The 13,585-nt window shown below is 35.1% G+C and overlaps 1 protein-coding gene across 1 annotated transcript in view; it reads left to right on the top strand.

Annotated features, from left to right (window-relative positions):
• The window catches only part of ABI3BP (ABI family member 3 binding protein), a 144,214-nt gene that overhangs the window by 49,302 nt on the left and 81,327 nt on the right, over positions 1-13,585 (top strand). The window contains exons 10-11 of the mRNA XM_030468944.1: positions 1,675-1,752; positions 7,753-7,833. Coding sequence (XP_030324804.1) covers positions 1,675-1,752; positions 7,753-7,833 — 159 coding nt within the window. The remainder of the gene's footprint in view (positions 1-1,674; positions 1,753-7,752; positions 7,834-13,585) is intronic.

Genomic DNA, 13,585 nt, shown 5'->3' with positions numbered 1-13,585 from the left:
TTGTACTTGTAAGGATTCATATAAATTTACTGATTTTAAAACATCTGGGGTTTTTTAAGGTATTTTGCAGCCACAGAAAAGAATATGCAGTAGCTCTGATCCCTAGAGGAAAGCAGGGAAAACAGTCACTTTTATGGTCTACAGGGGTTTGGTTTTGTTTTACAAACTTGAATTTTCTTGCAGATTATGCCTTTCAACATACATCTTTAAAAATGGAAGTTTATGTGTCTATTTGAAAGCCCAGATTTTCAGTGAATTTTAATTCTGACTTCTGTATATGTGAGAAATTGTTTCTTGAATACCTTCTTAGTTATAATCTGTAATTAAATACATTAATATAAAAGTAGCCAGAAATTGGAACATTTCAGAACAGATTTGAAACCAGAAGGAAAAAGACTGAGGCTTTTGTTTAAGATCTGTAAAGTAGGATATCATCTATGAATAGCATAATTGTGAGAAATCCAACTATCTTAAAAAAACCTTAGTAATGCCTCCAGTGCATCTTTCACAGATCCCTTGAGTAGAGTTTTGGAGCTGATGACTTTTGGCTTGGCTTGTCTTAGTACTTAATTTGAACTCAAAAAAACTGGGTCAGATTTTTTTCCCTTTTTTATTTCTGCTTTGTTTAATTTATCTGTTACTACATTCCTGGCCACAGTATATTCAGAGATTGGCTTGCTTTGCAGTGAGAAAAGAGCAGTGCTTGTTCCTGTTAAGATTATGTTCACTTGTAAGGGTAGAGCTAAACAATACATCAAGATTTGATTGTGTTTGAGTATTTATATGTTTTAATGGAGGCTGAGTTCCTTAAATATTAGTATCTTACATATTTACCAGCAATTGAAAGACAAATACTAACATCATCTGCAGCTACTGAAAATCAAAGCTAAGTGGAAAAACTTAATTGTAGTATTTACATTACAGTGCATTACTAGCTTTCAGTTATAACGATACAATTAATGACATCATTAACTTGATTACTGATATTTTCTTTAAACAACAAGCATAGAAAACAAGGTGTTACTAGCTGGTAATGGTAGACACATGTATAATATGCAATTAACAGAAATACCATTAAAACTCAGTAGACCATATTTTGACAAATATGTTTTTCATACCCCATACTTTTCATAGAATAAGATAATGGCTAGGGTTGGAAGGGACTCCACTTCCAAACCCCCAGCATGGGCAGGGACACCAAGTTGCTCAAGGCCCCTTCCATCCTGGCCTTTAACACTTCCAGGGATGGAGCAGCCACAACTTGCTTGGCCAGCTTGTTCCAGCATCTCACCACCCTCATAGGAAATTCTTTCTTCCTAATGTCCAGCCTAAGTCTCCCCTCTTCAACCATTTTCAGTGTTAATGACCAAACGATAGACAAATGAAAAACACTGAAAACTATTTTGCACTTTGAAAGTAAAGATTCCTAAGGCAATAAATTCCTTGCTGTGAATTTTATTTTGAAGGAATCTTCTAGTGAACAAAACAATACCAAAAATGTGTGCATTTAACATGGCTAAATAGATGCTAGTATGATTGTTCAGTGGAAGTTCATTGATTCTCAAAGGTTGTAATGTTGATATACTTCAGCAAAGTGAAGTGGGACAGAAACAAGAAAGTAGAACAGAGCAGATACAATTTTGTAATTACTCTCTAATGTTTTTTTCCCTTTAGCTAAGAATGAAACTGGAGTATGGCCTGCTGAATCCAAAACACCAGCAGTTCAAGAAATCTCCCCACAGTCCCTACCTGGTAATTAAAATTCTATCATTAAAAAACTCTGTGGAATATCTTTGCCAAATATATAAAATAAAACTAAATCAATCTTTATGTTTAACCTACAGTTACAGGCAGCACAGCTACTGAAAAGAGGAAAATAATGTAGCTGAATTTAGTATCTGTGAGTGGTTGATGTGGACAAATATAGGAATCTAATTCTGGAGGAAAAATTCTGATGCAACAATTTTTAGGTTTATAAAAACCCTTAGAATCAAATCTTTCTGGGGTGCTTTGAAGTTGTGAAAAATGGCAAAACACCAATTTTCTTTTGATGGACTTTGAATTTCTGCCTTTCAGGAAGCATATGAGGAAGAAAACTAGGGACAACTGCATGATTGTTGCAAAATGCATGCATGAGATTGAGATGTAATAGTCACAGTAACAAGCTCTATTTCAGAGGTGCAGAGGATGACAAGATGTTCCTTTTAAGTTCAGTTTGGTACAGGTTAATTTTGACAACAGTTCCTCTCTGGATTTACTGGTCCTATTCAGTCTCAATGGGAACTCTTCAATTACATGCGGAAGGAATATAGAATCATCTTTGACTCATATTCAAGGTTGTGTGTCTGTGCAATGGATGTTAACTTCTTTTTGAAAAAATTAATTTTTTAATCATCTACTTAGGGCTGAAAAAATACCACTTATTTAAAAGGGCATACTCAGATGTTTATATCGTAAATAGCTGAATAATATTAACTGCAATTTAAAAATTCACAAGATTTGTTGCCTACATTTGCTTAGGAAGCAAGTTAGTTTAACAAAGACAGGCTACTTTATCAAATTGTGTGGCAAGTACAGCCCTGTAGTTTAACATTAGCAATCTGAGGGAAAAAAAGATGAGAGAAATCTAAATAGTTTAGTCAAATGATGAAGAGTGACTTTCCACTCATTTTATCAACCCCCATTTCGGTATTGTTTAAGTAGGCATACACCCTCTCCATTTTCTGTAGTTTGGCTTTTATGCTGTCATTGGACACACTAGCTGGCTTCTGACAACTTTTTTGCTGAAAGGGAGAAAGGGAGTTTGAATGGTGGCAAGACTTTAAAAAGAAAAAAAGAATTAGAGGAAAAAATACAGTGACGGTTTGCTTTGGTTTAATTTAGTCATATTATGCGATCTTGCTGGCATCACTTTATTCCATCTGTAAAGTATTTCCTGGCTGGCTGAAAGAGTGAGACACATTATTCACAGAATCACAGAATCACAGAATCCTAGGGGTTGGAAGGGACCTCGAAAGATCATCTAGTCCAACCCCCCCTGCCAGAGCAGGGCCACCTAGAGCACTTCGCATAGGAACGTGTCCAGACGGGTTTTGAATGTCTCCAGTGAAGGAGACTCCACGACCCCCCTGGGCAGCCTGTTCCAGGGCTCTGTCACCCTTACAGTAAAAAAATTTTTTCGAATATTCAACTTGAACCTCCTGTGCTCCAATTTACACCCATTACCCCTTGTCCTATCACTGGTCACCACTGAGAAGAGCCTAACTCCATCTCCCTGACACTCACCCCTTACATATTTGAAAACATTGATGAGGTCACCCCTCAGTCTCCTTTTCTCCAAACTAAAGAGACCCAGCTCCCTCAGCCTTTCCTCATAAGGGAGATGTTCCACTCCCTTAATCATCTTAGTAGCTCTGCGCTGGACTCTTTCAAACACTTCCCTGTCCTTCTTGAACTGAGGGGCCCAGAACTGGACACAATACTCCAGGTGCGGCCTCACCAATGCAGAATAGAGGGGGAGGAGAACCGCTCTTGACCTACTAACCACACCCTTTCTAATGCACCCCAGGATGCCATTGGCCTTCTTGGCCACAAGGGCACATTGCTGGCTCATGGTCATCTTCTTGTCTACCAGGACCCCCAGGTCTCTTTCACCTACACTGCTCCCCAGCAAGTCAGCCTCCAACCTATACTGGGACATCTTGTTGTTCTTCCCCAAATGCAAGACTCTACACTTCCCCTTGTTGAATTTCATCATGTTTCTCCCTGCCCAACTCTCCAGCCTGTCCAAGTCTCTCTGAAAATTATTGCTTTGACATCACACAGTTCACACAGATACTACCCTTAGATATAACTGTCTTTATTTTATGCCTGAAGAATTTCAAATATACCATACTTTAAAACACACCAACTTCGTCTCTCATTAAAACAAACAATCAAACAAAACCCCTCCCAAAAATATGTAGAGAATAAAAGAGATGTAGGAGGAAATAATGCAGCAAAATCATGTAATGATCAAAGGCCATCTTTTAGATTAAACAATCTATCTTTTTTTTCTTTTTTTCTTTGAAAATATTTGCACTATTTAATTTTTCACACAATAGATAAGTGTATTTGCCAAACTGTAGTTTTAAACATCAGTATCTTTCTGCAAAACCTTCATATGGATAGCCCTTTCTGCTCATCCTAAATATTAAGAGGAAAAGATGCTTTTCTCCAGGGACTTGTTATCCAAGGGGACTCCAGAGTGTAGCATATGTGTAAGAAATGGCTTTATTTTAGTTGGAAATGTGTGACTATGTTTTCTAAAAAAGTGTAAAGAATTTTTCATTTTGTTTCATTTTGTTTTACAGTCTGAGGTCTCTTGTGGACTTAAACTCTGCAGTTATTTTACTAAGTTATTTAGTTTATCTAAGTGCAGAACAAGCAGTCTACAAATATACTTTATAGAGATTTGCTGTTATGTGAAAGGAAGAAATGAATGCATCAATTTATGTAATCAACTCTCCTACAGAATTCTAGTCCTCAGGCCTGCATTAATATAATCAAAATACATACTTCCTTGTACTGGAATTCACAGGTTAATCAGATAAACTGTGAAATCTGACACTAGAATTGTTACATCACCCTGGGAGGAGAGAATCCATCTGATCTGTTTCCTTTGTGTTCTCTAATTATGTTTGTGTACCTGACAGTATTTCTAACCATAAACATAGTCAACTCTAGACAGCACAGGATTGCATGTTCATGAATTTGGATGGCATGTTTGTTATACATTAGAGTAATTGGCAAGTATGTCTTTTTAGTGACAAACTATATATAAACACTTGCTACAGCTAAATGTATTCTTACTGCTATCACACAATGAGCTATTAACTGAAATGTTTAGAATAAATTTCATCTTACACTTCATGCTTTCATTGGTTTCATGTCTCTTTCTGTGATGAACATTTCTTTGCAGTCATTGTCTGATGATCGCAGCAGCAGTGTCTCATGTTAAAGTTTGTCACACTGTGTTAAATAATCTCTTAGTTCCATTTACAGTATTTCAGTTAAAGAGAAAAAAAAACAGCACCAGGAAAGAGGGAAATGAAAGTGAATCCTTCAAGAGACACAAAAACTTCTTTGACTTTAATTTAAGTCTAGACATTGCATATGCAAAAATAACTTGAATACTTAAGGATTTGAGCCAGACATTCACAAGTAACAAGAGAGAGTCCAGAGCACCAGCTTCTTGCAAGCATTGCATTTGGGAGACATGTTGCATACATAGACACAATTAATTGAGTTTAGCAATAGAATCTACTTCATTATACTTTAGACTTCTTTATTTGAAAATCATACTAGATTCTTTGACATAAGCATAGTAATTAATTGCTGCGAAATCTGTAACAACTTCTGTGCCAGAAGTGGCAACAGAACAGTGATTCTAAAGGACCTGTGTGCTGTAGCAGCCCTTGTCATGCAAGAAGGGAAGAAAGGAGTATTTTAGCAAGTGGAGTACCTGAAAGCCTCCATAAGCTGGACTGCTCTTACATTCCACTGGCTCTTTGTAAAAGGGTGTGCTTTGAGACGTGACATGGTTCAGTAACTTTTTTAGTGCATTTGTCAGCCAGGCATCCCATAACTTTCTTAATTTCAGGCCTCCCCTCCTTTGGCATACACTTCCTTGGAAAGGCTGGTTAATAAGCTCTTTCATGGTTTGTTTTTGCCAGGCTTGTTTCGGTATTTTCCACTTAGGATTCATTTATTCTTAACATCACAAATTCATAATGCTTTTTTTTTTTTTTTTTTCCCTTCAATCTTTCAAATGCTGTCTAATATACCTCAAAATATCACTGCCAGTTTTTCTCTCAGTTTGAGCAAGGGTGAACAACCTCCTTTCTTAACTTCACAGGGAAACTGGACCTAGCCATCAGATAGAAATATCAGTACATTAGTCTAGGCCATGGAATAGTTTACAAGATGTTCTATTAATGCATTCTTGCTGTATTCCATGCTGTGACAGTAAAGTCACTTAGCTTGGCACATTAAACCTAATTTACCTGATGTACTGGAAAAATCAGAAGCATTTATCTCTTTTTCTCTAATTTAGCTTAAAACCTATACTTTCTAATTTCTAAATCTTTATTTTACTGTTGTTTCACATCACCCTACAATGCCCATTGCTTAACAGAGGAGAGCACAGTTGCTTTTGTCCCAATTCTAGGCATTGCTTTTTCTTGCTTTGCCTGCTCAGCTAGCTTAGCTGACAAGAAGCATGCTTCGTATGAGTGTGAACCAACTGATATTTTAAAAAAAGCAAAACATGTTGAGATTAAAAAAGTAGTTCTAAATTTCTGTATTGTTATTTGGGGTTTTTTTGGTTGGTTGGTTGCTTACTTGCTTTTTTTTCATTATTACATTTCACAAATAAGAAATGTCAGCTTTTGAAGTACTTTTTAGGAACAGATTGTCTGGGTCTCTTGTGGTTTAATTTTTTCCACAAGCGTTGTAGAGAAAAATTGCTTTGACTTCTCTGTAGACTGAAATCCTCCTTCCACTGATGATAGCAAAAGGATTGTAACTGACTTAGTAGAAGCTGGACCGGGTCCTAGTAAGGCATTATTTGTGGAGATGCCAGCTTTTGTGGCACTTAAAAACATCATATACCAAAACAGTAAATAGTATAATGACTGTAACTGTAGTAGCAACTCTGTAATCTGGAAAACACCATGTCCCCTTAGGGAAATTCAATCAGAAACTCATAAACCTACCAGATCAGTTCTTGCCTGAAGTGTGATTGATGATTTTGGAAAAACCATGGAGATTTTGGAAAAATCCTGGAAAAGTAACTCTTTTGTATCTCAAAAAGAAAATGAGCTTTTATTAAACTGAATAAATATTAAACTTTGTGCTTATGTGCTCAACACTCTGTAATTTGTTCTGGGGAGGGAATTAATGCTCTGAACATTTTCAAGGCTGACACCTTACCATCCTGTGTTTCATAGCAACAAGCTTTGTCAGTTTTTTAGTCTGAGATTACCAGTTCTGTAAACTATTTGACTGGTTAAATACAATGGGACTTCCAGCAAGATAGAAAGAGTTAATCTTGACCTATATACCATAGGAATTAAACATTGGGTGAAACAGCCATAAGAATATAATTATGCAATAGTTTATTAAAATATGGTTGGCAATTCAGTTTGTTTACTTTTAATGGCTGTTTAATAAACTGCTCATGCATTACTTTGAAGATGTAGAATTAGAGGAATGAATGAAACTCAAAAGCCTATTTTATTACTAAAAAAATAAAAGACCTAAGGTATCACAGGTGATTTTTTAAAAAAAATTATTTGGTTTTATTTTATTTTTGTTTTCCAGTAAATTTTATATTAGAAGGATTTTTAAAAATCTGTACTAGCAGGGAGAATATTTCTAAATACACTTTGTGATGTGATGGATCTTGTTTACAAATGTGTATCACAATGCATTTGGGAGGCTGTAAGAGAAATACACTGTGATCTGATACTAGCTTTACACTTTGTTAATTAAATTTTCATTTTTTAATGTAAAGCTGCAACAAAATAAATCTCAGAAATCATATAGACCTTAAATCTGAAAACAAAATAGTTATTAATCATGACATAGTCAAGCTACCATAGAAGTTATTCTAATCAGGTGTCATAAAATAATGTTAAGAAAAGCAGAAGGCTTACAAAAGTGGGTGAAGAAAAGCTCAAATTTAAATTAAGGTAAACTTCTTTCTTCTAGCTCAGACTGAGAGAAAGCGTGGACCTGAGGAGTTTAAATCAACGTCTAAACCCGAATTGGTGCAAACCCAAAGCATACTGGGTAACTAATTTTGCTGCTTTTTACCTTCTTTGTACATCAAGTGATTTTTTCACCTCCAACAGAATTTTTCTACTACTTGCTGCATCCCCTTTGTATTGAGTCCAAAGGAATTCCTAATTTCTGGTTCCATTTGTGTTCCAGGGACTCACACATGTAAAGCAGGACGCATCTAGCTCTGCCTGAACTGTGACTCTTATGCATATGATTATTTTTAGCAGATTTCATTGTGTGGTTCAGTTCTATTTTTCAAATTAACCCTTTCCATCTATGTGATCTATATGATTGACATATGAAATTCCCATCAGTATAATTAACCTCAGCAATAGAGTTGATTTTCTTCTGAAGACATGGCATTTAGGTAGCATCAAGAGATTCAAAAGGAAGATTTTATGTTGCACGTGTCATTACTTAACTGTATTTATCTTGGAGGATAAAACAGCTCTACTGCTTTTCATAGAAATGTCTCAGAATGAGAGATGTCTCTTTTAAGTAGTAGTATTGTTAATTTTATGATTTGGCACAACATCTACTTATTCTTGTGTTAAGAATACTGTATTCTTGAATGTTGTCTTTGTTGCCTGTATTTTAATCTCCAAACCATGCAAAATTATGAACTCAAATCTATAAAGGTGGCTTGGGTGGGTGGTGGTGTTTTTTAAACTTTGATCAGCTTTTTCTAGCACACAGGTGGTATTCATACAGAATGAAGTATGATAATGGAAAAAATTATCAGCCTTGCCACACTGAAATGCAGATATATTCCCAAAAGAGGAGTTCTAGTGCTTGTCAATAAACATACTGTTAAATATTTCTATTGATTCATGTTAATGCCATACTCTCTTTTATCTTCCTTTCATTTACAGCTGCAAGCAGATTTCCAGAATTTACTGAAGATAAACCATCAGTCAATTCTATTTTCATTAAAACTTTTAATTAGTTTTTAATCATAATCAACCTTGCTTATTTCTTTGTTGTGTTTTTAAAGGTTAAAATATGAAATTTAATCAAGATTAATCACTGCTTAATTTCAAACTAGCTCATCATAATAACTGGAGGATGTTCATTATAAAATTCCAGTGATAGATGGATTTTTTTTACTACAAATAAGGAAAATGTGATTTCATTTGTATTCCATGCACCTTTCAGGTGACAAACGTCAATTTTTTTCTAGGTTGGACCTACTTTTTCCTTTTTAATTAAAGATTATTGGTTTCAGGAGTGAGCAGTTTATAAACCAAGATATGGATCCATTATGTGTCTTGTAATGCTCTTAATCTAGTAAAGCCTTGATTATTTCTTTTATCATAGCTTCTAATGAAATACAGCCTCTTCCTTCTGCGTCCAGAACCTCTGATGCTCCAAAAAGTCCATTGACACAACTTGGTAATTACTTTCTTTGTGAATTTGAGAAACTTCAATGACAAGTTATCCGATTCTTCTGTTGTTTCTGTGGCTGCTAGGATTTAATGCTTCAGCTGCAATAATATCATTCTGCATTTAAAATATGATAGCCATTAGCTTTTTTTTTTTTAAAAAAAAGGCAAATTTCTTTCATTCTAAATCTGGTTTTGGTCTATTGTCGTGACAATATGATCCAGATTAATGCTTGTTTCTGAAAAACAAACAAAGAAACAAAATCTTGTGAGGATATATGGGCTAATCTTTATCTGTAGAACAATGATGGCAATTTATGCTTACCTAAGTATAGTTTTGTGTATTTCTTGGCAGTACACCACAGGCTTCTGAGGCTGACTATACTTCACTGTTGGAGTACTGCTCCAGCCAACATCAGTTCTGTGGGTTTCCAAGTAGTTTGCCAAATACTTGTATATTTGGTCAAAACAGTGCTGTAATTTATAGTATTGTTGTAATTTAAATATTCATCTATGCTTGCTCATTTATAAATTCATTAGTTATTTGGCCATGAACTTCAGATCACTTTGGGAGAGGGTTGGTATTTGAGAAATTATGGGACTGCTCATATTTTCAAAATTGTTATACCTGTGTTAGGGTCAAAATGTAAGGGTCAAAATCTTATCAGCAAAGAGGAAACAAACCTTTAAAAAAAACAACAACAACAACTTGTATTTTTATATATATACACACACTTGTATGTGTGTATATATATATATGGATATGTATAGACATGTATTTACATATATGTATATGAGTATATATGTATGTTTATATGAAGCCAAGAATTTATCATCGGTGAAATGGAAATATTAACAATCTATCTAATTCAGGGGTCATCATAAGCCTAGATTTAAGTCTTAGAGTAAAATAAATATTAATGCAGGTAAATTACTTATATGCAGAAAAAGCCTCAGTAATAGAAGTACTATACTTAAAATAGTAACACAAAAACTTCTTAGCTTCTACTCCTTTGCCCAGTATCTTTCTCACTCTTCCACTACACTGCTGTGTCCTAAGCTTGGTGATTTCATGCCTATCTTAGTGATCAGTGGAGATGCTTCAGCAAGTTATGAGCATCTGTAGTTGGGCTGGGAGGAATATGATGTTCATATTGATCATTTCTTCCTCTTCTCTGCTTGCTTTCTTGCTTTCTTGTTTGCTTTCTTTTGCTGAGACTTCGTGCAGATAAGTTTTCCATAAACAGTGCCATTTGTCTATGTTAGATACTACTTCTTTGTTCTTGTTGTTACCCCTGAATTAAATTTTATCCAGCTCTATGTGTGCAATTTCTATAACTACCACTGAGCTGAGAAGGGCATCAGGTCTCCAGTGCCAAACCTGGTCCCCATCTCTTATCATCCCATGCCTGTGCTCCCCCCCACCAAATTCCTTGTTCATTCTCCTCAAGACCTCTGCTTTCTTAGCAGACCTGTATTTCTCTACACTGAGTCATTGTGTTAGTCACAACTATCTCATTCCACAAAAACAACTTGCTGCTGCTGTCTGTATAAACAGCTGTTACACTAGTGAACTAGAGCAGCCTTGAATCAGTATGGATTTCACTAAACATTAGTCAAGAAATTAGCAAATAAAAGTGCTGGTTTATTTAAATAGCATGCTGTTGCCTAATGCAGCCTGGCAAATTTTAAAATAATTTCCAGGAACATTTCTTTCTTTTTGAAATGCATAATTGAACCAAATTCTCAAGAACATGAAAATAATCTTCACAATTTGTTTGTAATTTGCTAAAGTTCTTGACATCTGTCTTCAAGTTATATTTGAAGTAATATATATATTTTTAACAGTAGTGAAGAAGTGCAGTGAAGAAGTTTGGTTACATTCAGTTACAGGAGCAAGGGAGAGGTAACAGATTTCTCTGCTCTGTGCCTCTGCATGTCTTGATCACCTGCTGTCATAAAACAGGCAAAGAAAACAAATTTTAGTTTCTGAAGTGAGCTGTATTCTGCCCTAGTTCCCCTCAAGACTTTTCCCCTTATTTTTCTATCTCAGTTATGCCACAGGGAGACATCTCCTTTGTTTTATAAACTTTCTGTGTGGTCGGTTTTGAACTGAAACCTTTCTCAAAAGATAGCTTTTTTAACATGCTTTCATTGTTCTGATGCCTTTGGGAGATCTCTTATAGTTCTCACTGTATGTAAATGGATAATTGGAAGCTTATCAGAAGCTGTGAATCATACAGCTTTTTTGGTACTATTTTCTTATCTATAAATTTAGAATAGAGTAATTTCAGTTCAGAGTGACGTACAACAATCACCTGAGTCCAACTGCTGAGTCCTGTATCAGGATAGTAACCTGAGATCATACTTACTAATATAATAAACTGGATTGAAAGTAAAAGGGAAAGCAAACCCAATATATGAAAAAAAAATTGCTCATTTTTTGGCTTATATTCATACCACCTACATTAAAAATGAACTCTACACCTAGTTATTTGAATGTTTTTCTCAATCTCAAGCATTCAGAGAAGCTTGAATTTGTGGTATAAATGCTTCTCAAAAAACATCTGGATAAAGATCAATAAAATTTTAGGTGGAAATTTTGTCTTCTGAATTTGTTATAACCTAGGCAGGCACTTAGGAAAGGATACTTAATGGTGTATACACACAGTTGAATAGGATCTGTTTCTTAGAAGCAGTGCAGTAGTGCAGAACCTACACGTGGTGGAAACTTTTTCATAATGGCCTTTAGGTGAGAATGCCCAGTTCCACCTTGATTCCTTGTTTTCATTAAAGCACACTGAAGGTTATCCATACCTCAAAGTGAAATAACCGTAAGGTCTTTCTGATAGTCCTCATTACATCATAACAGATAAAACTGCTGTGTATTAATTTCATTATTATTTCACTGTCTTCATTGTGCTGCTCTTTTTGTTCTCTTTTTCCACTGCACCTCTTTTTAAAACAGTTATACATAATGCAATAGTAATTACTTTGTACAAACCTGTGAGTGATGTGAAAATATTATATTTGGGTTGTAGCTTCTTTGCTGTGAAGAAAAAAAATCTCTTCAATAATATGAATTCAGCCTGATTAGATAATGTATGCTAATGTTTGCATGAGGTAAAGTTCATAGAAGACAGCTGCAAGCCAAACAAAAACTTGCCATTTATAGTTCAAATTAGATTTTGTAACATTTACAATTATAGTGTCTGTCTCAATATCATAATTTTTTTTCATTCTGTTCTTAGCTACTCAGAGTCCAACCTTGAAATCTATATCTCTACCTTCTGCAGAAACCAGAGAGATGGAGATGGGTAATCAGCAGATTATTTCCATATTCTTTTTACATTATCTTATCACATAGATCTGGAAATGTTAATTTTAAGATCTGCTTTAGATTCTTGGCTACCAATGCTCAGAGAGCTGCTTATTCACCATTCCTGTGTCTGTGTAACCATCTGAAAAACGTATTTTTTACTGGCTTAAAAACTGCTTGAAGTCAGTGTTGTCATATCTCATCATCAGCTCATTTCTTTTTCTATTGCTGTAGCTCTTATTCCCCCAAATTAAAAAAAAAAAAAAAAAAAAAAGATAAAATTCCTTGCTGATAAGAATTTTTGGGGGCATATGAAACTCAATTTTCAAGGCCATAAGACCGTATTAGAAGACATCATCTTCTGTTGTCATGGCACAGTTGTCTCATGTCTCACTTCCATGCCATCTGCCACCTTGCTTAACTTTGCATTAGCATCATCTGGGATTGTACAGCAGTCACGAAGCTATTTGGTGCTAATCCATTAAGTCACAGATCTCTCAGCATTTTAAGCTCAGATTCTTTTTTCAGCATTTGAGGAAACACAGCCTGTTTCTTCAGGACCCAAAACACCTGGTACCACAGAAGTGCAACCAACCAGACCTGGTAATGATTTCTCATAAGATTAATCCTCTTGATGGCTGGGAATTTTCAGAGGAGACATAGTGCCTCATTGAATACTTTGTTCAGTTTGACATAAGTGAAGATTAATTGCAGGTATGAAAGTGCAGTAACAAATAGCAGGTTTCTTTATGACATCTTGTGTGAAATAATGAACTAGTAGTTTGGAGGTTTTCCATGTTTGGCTACAACATGCAATTCTTATCTTTAAAATTCAATTGGATTTACAGTAAATATTAAATTTACATAGACCTATGCCTTAGTTTTCTAAGTGGAATATCCTTTTTTGCTGAAGTATTCAGAGTCCTAAGAAATTAATGGAAACTGCTGAACTTCTAACACCTTTTGAAAACTTAGCTCTTCTTTGAGACTTTCTGTATAAATATGGACATACTTCTAAATGCCCAGATTTCAAAACTGGAATTTTGAAAATATGTTATTG

The sequence above is a fragment of the Calypte anna genome, chromosome 1 (assembly GCF_003957555.1).
Source record: "Calypte anna isolate BGI_N300 chromosome 1, bCalAnn1_v1.p, whole genome shotgun sequence".
NCBI classification, from domain to species: domain Eukaryota; kingdom Metazoa; phylum Chordata; class Aves; order Apodiformes; family Trochilidae; genus Calypte; species Calypte anna.
This window is presented reverse-complemented; position numbering and strand designations above follow the sequence as displayed.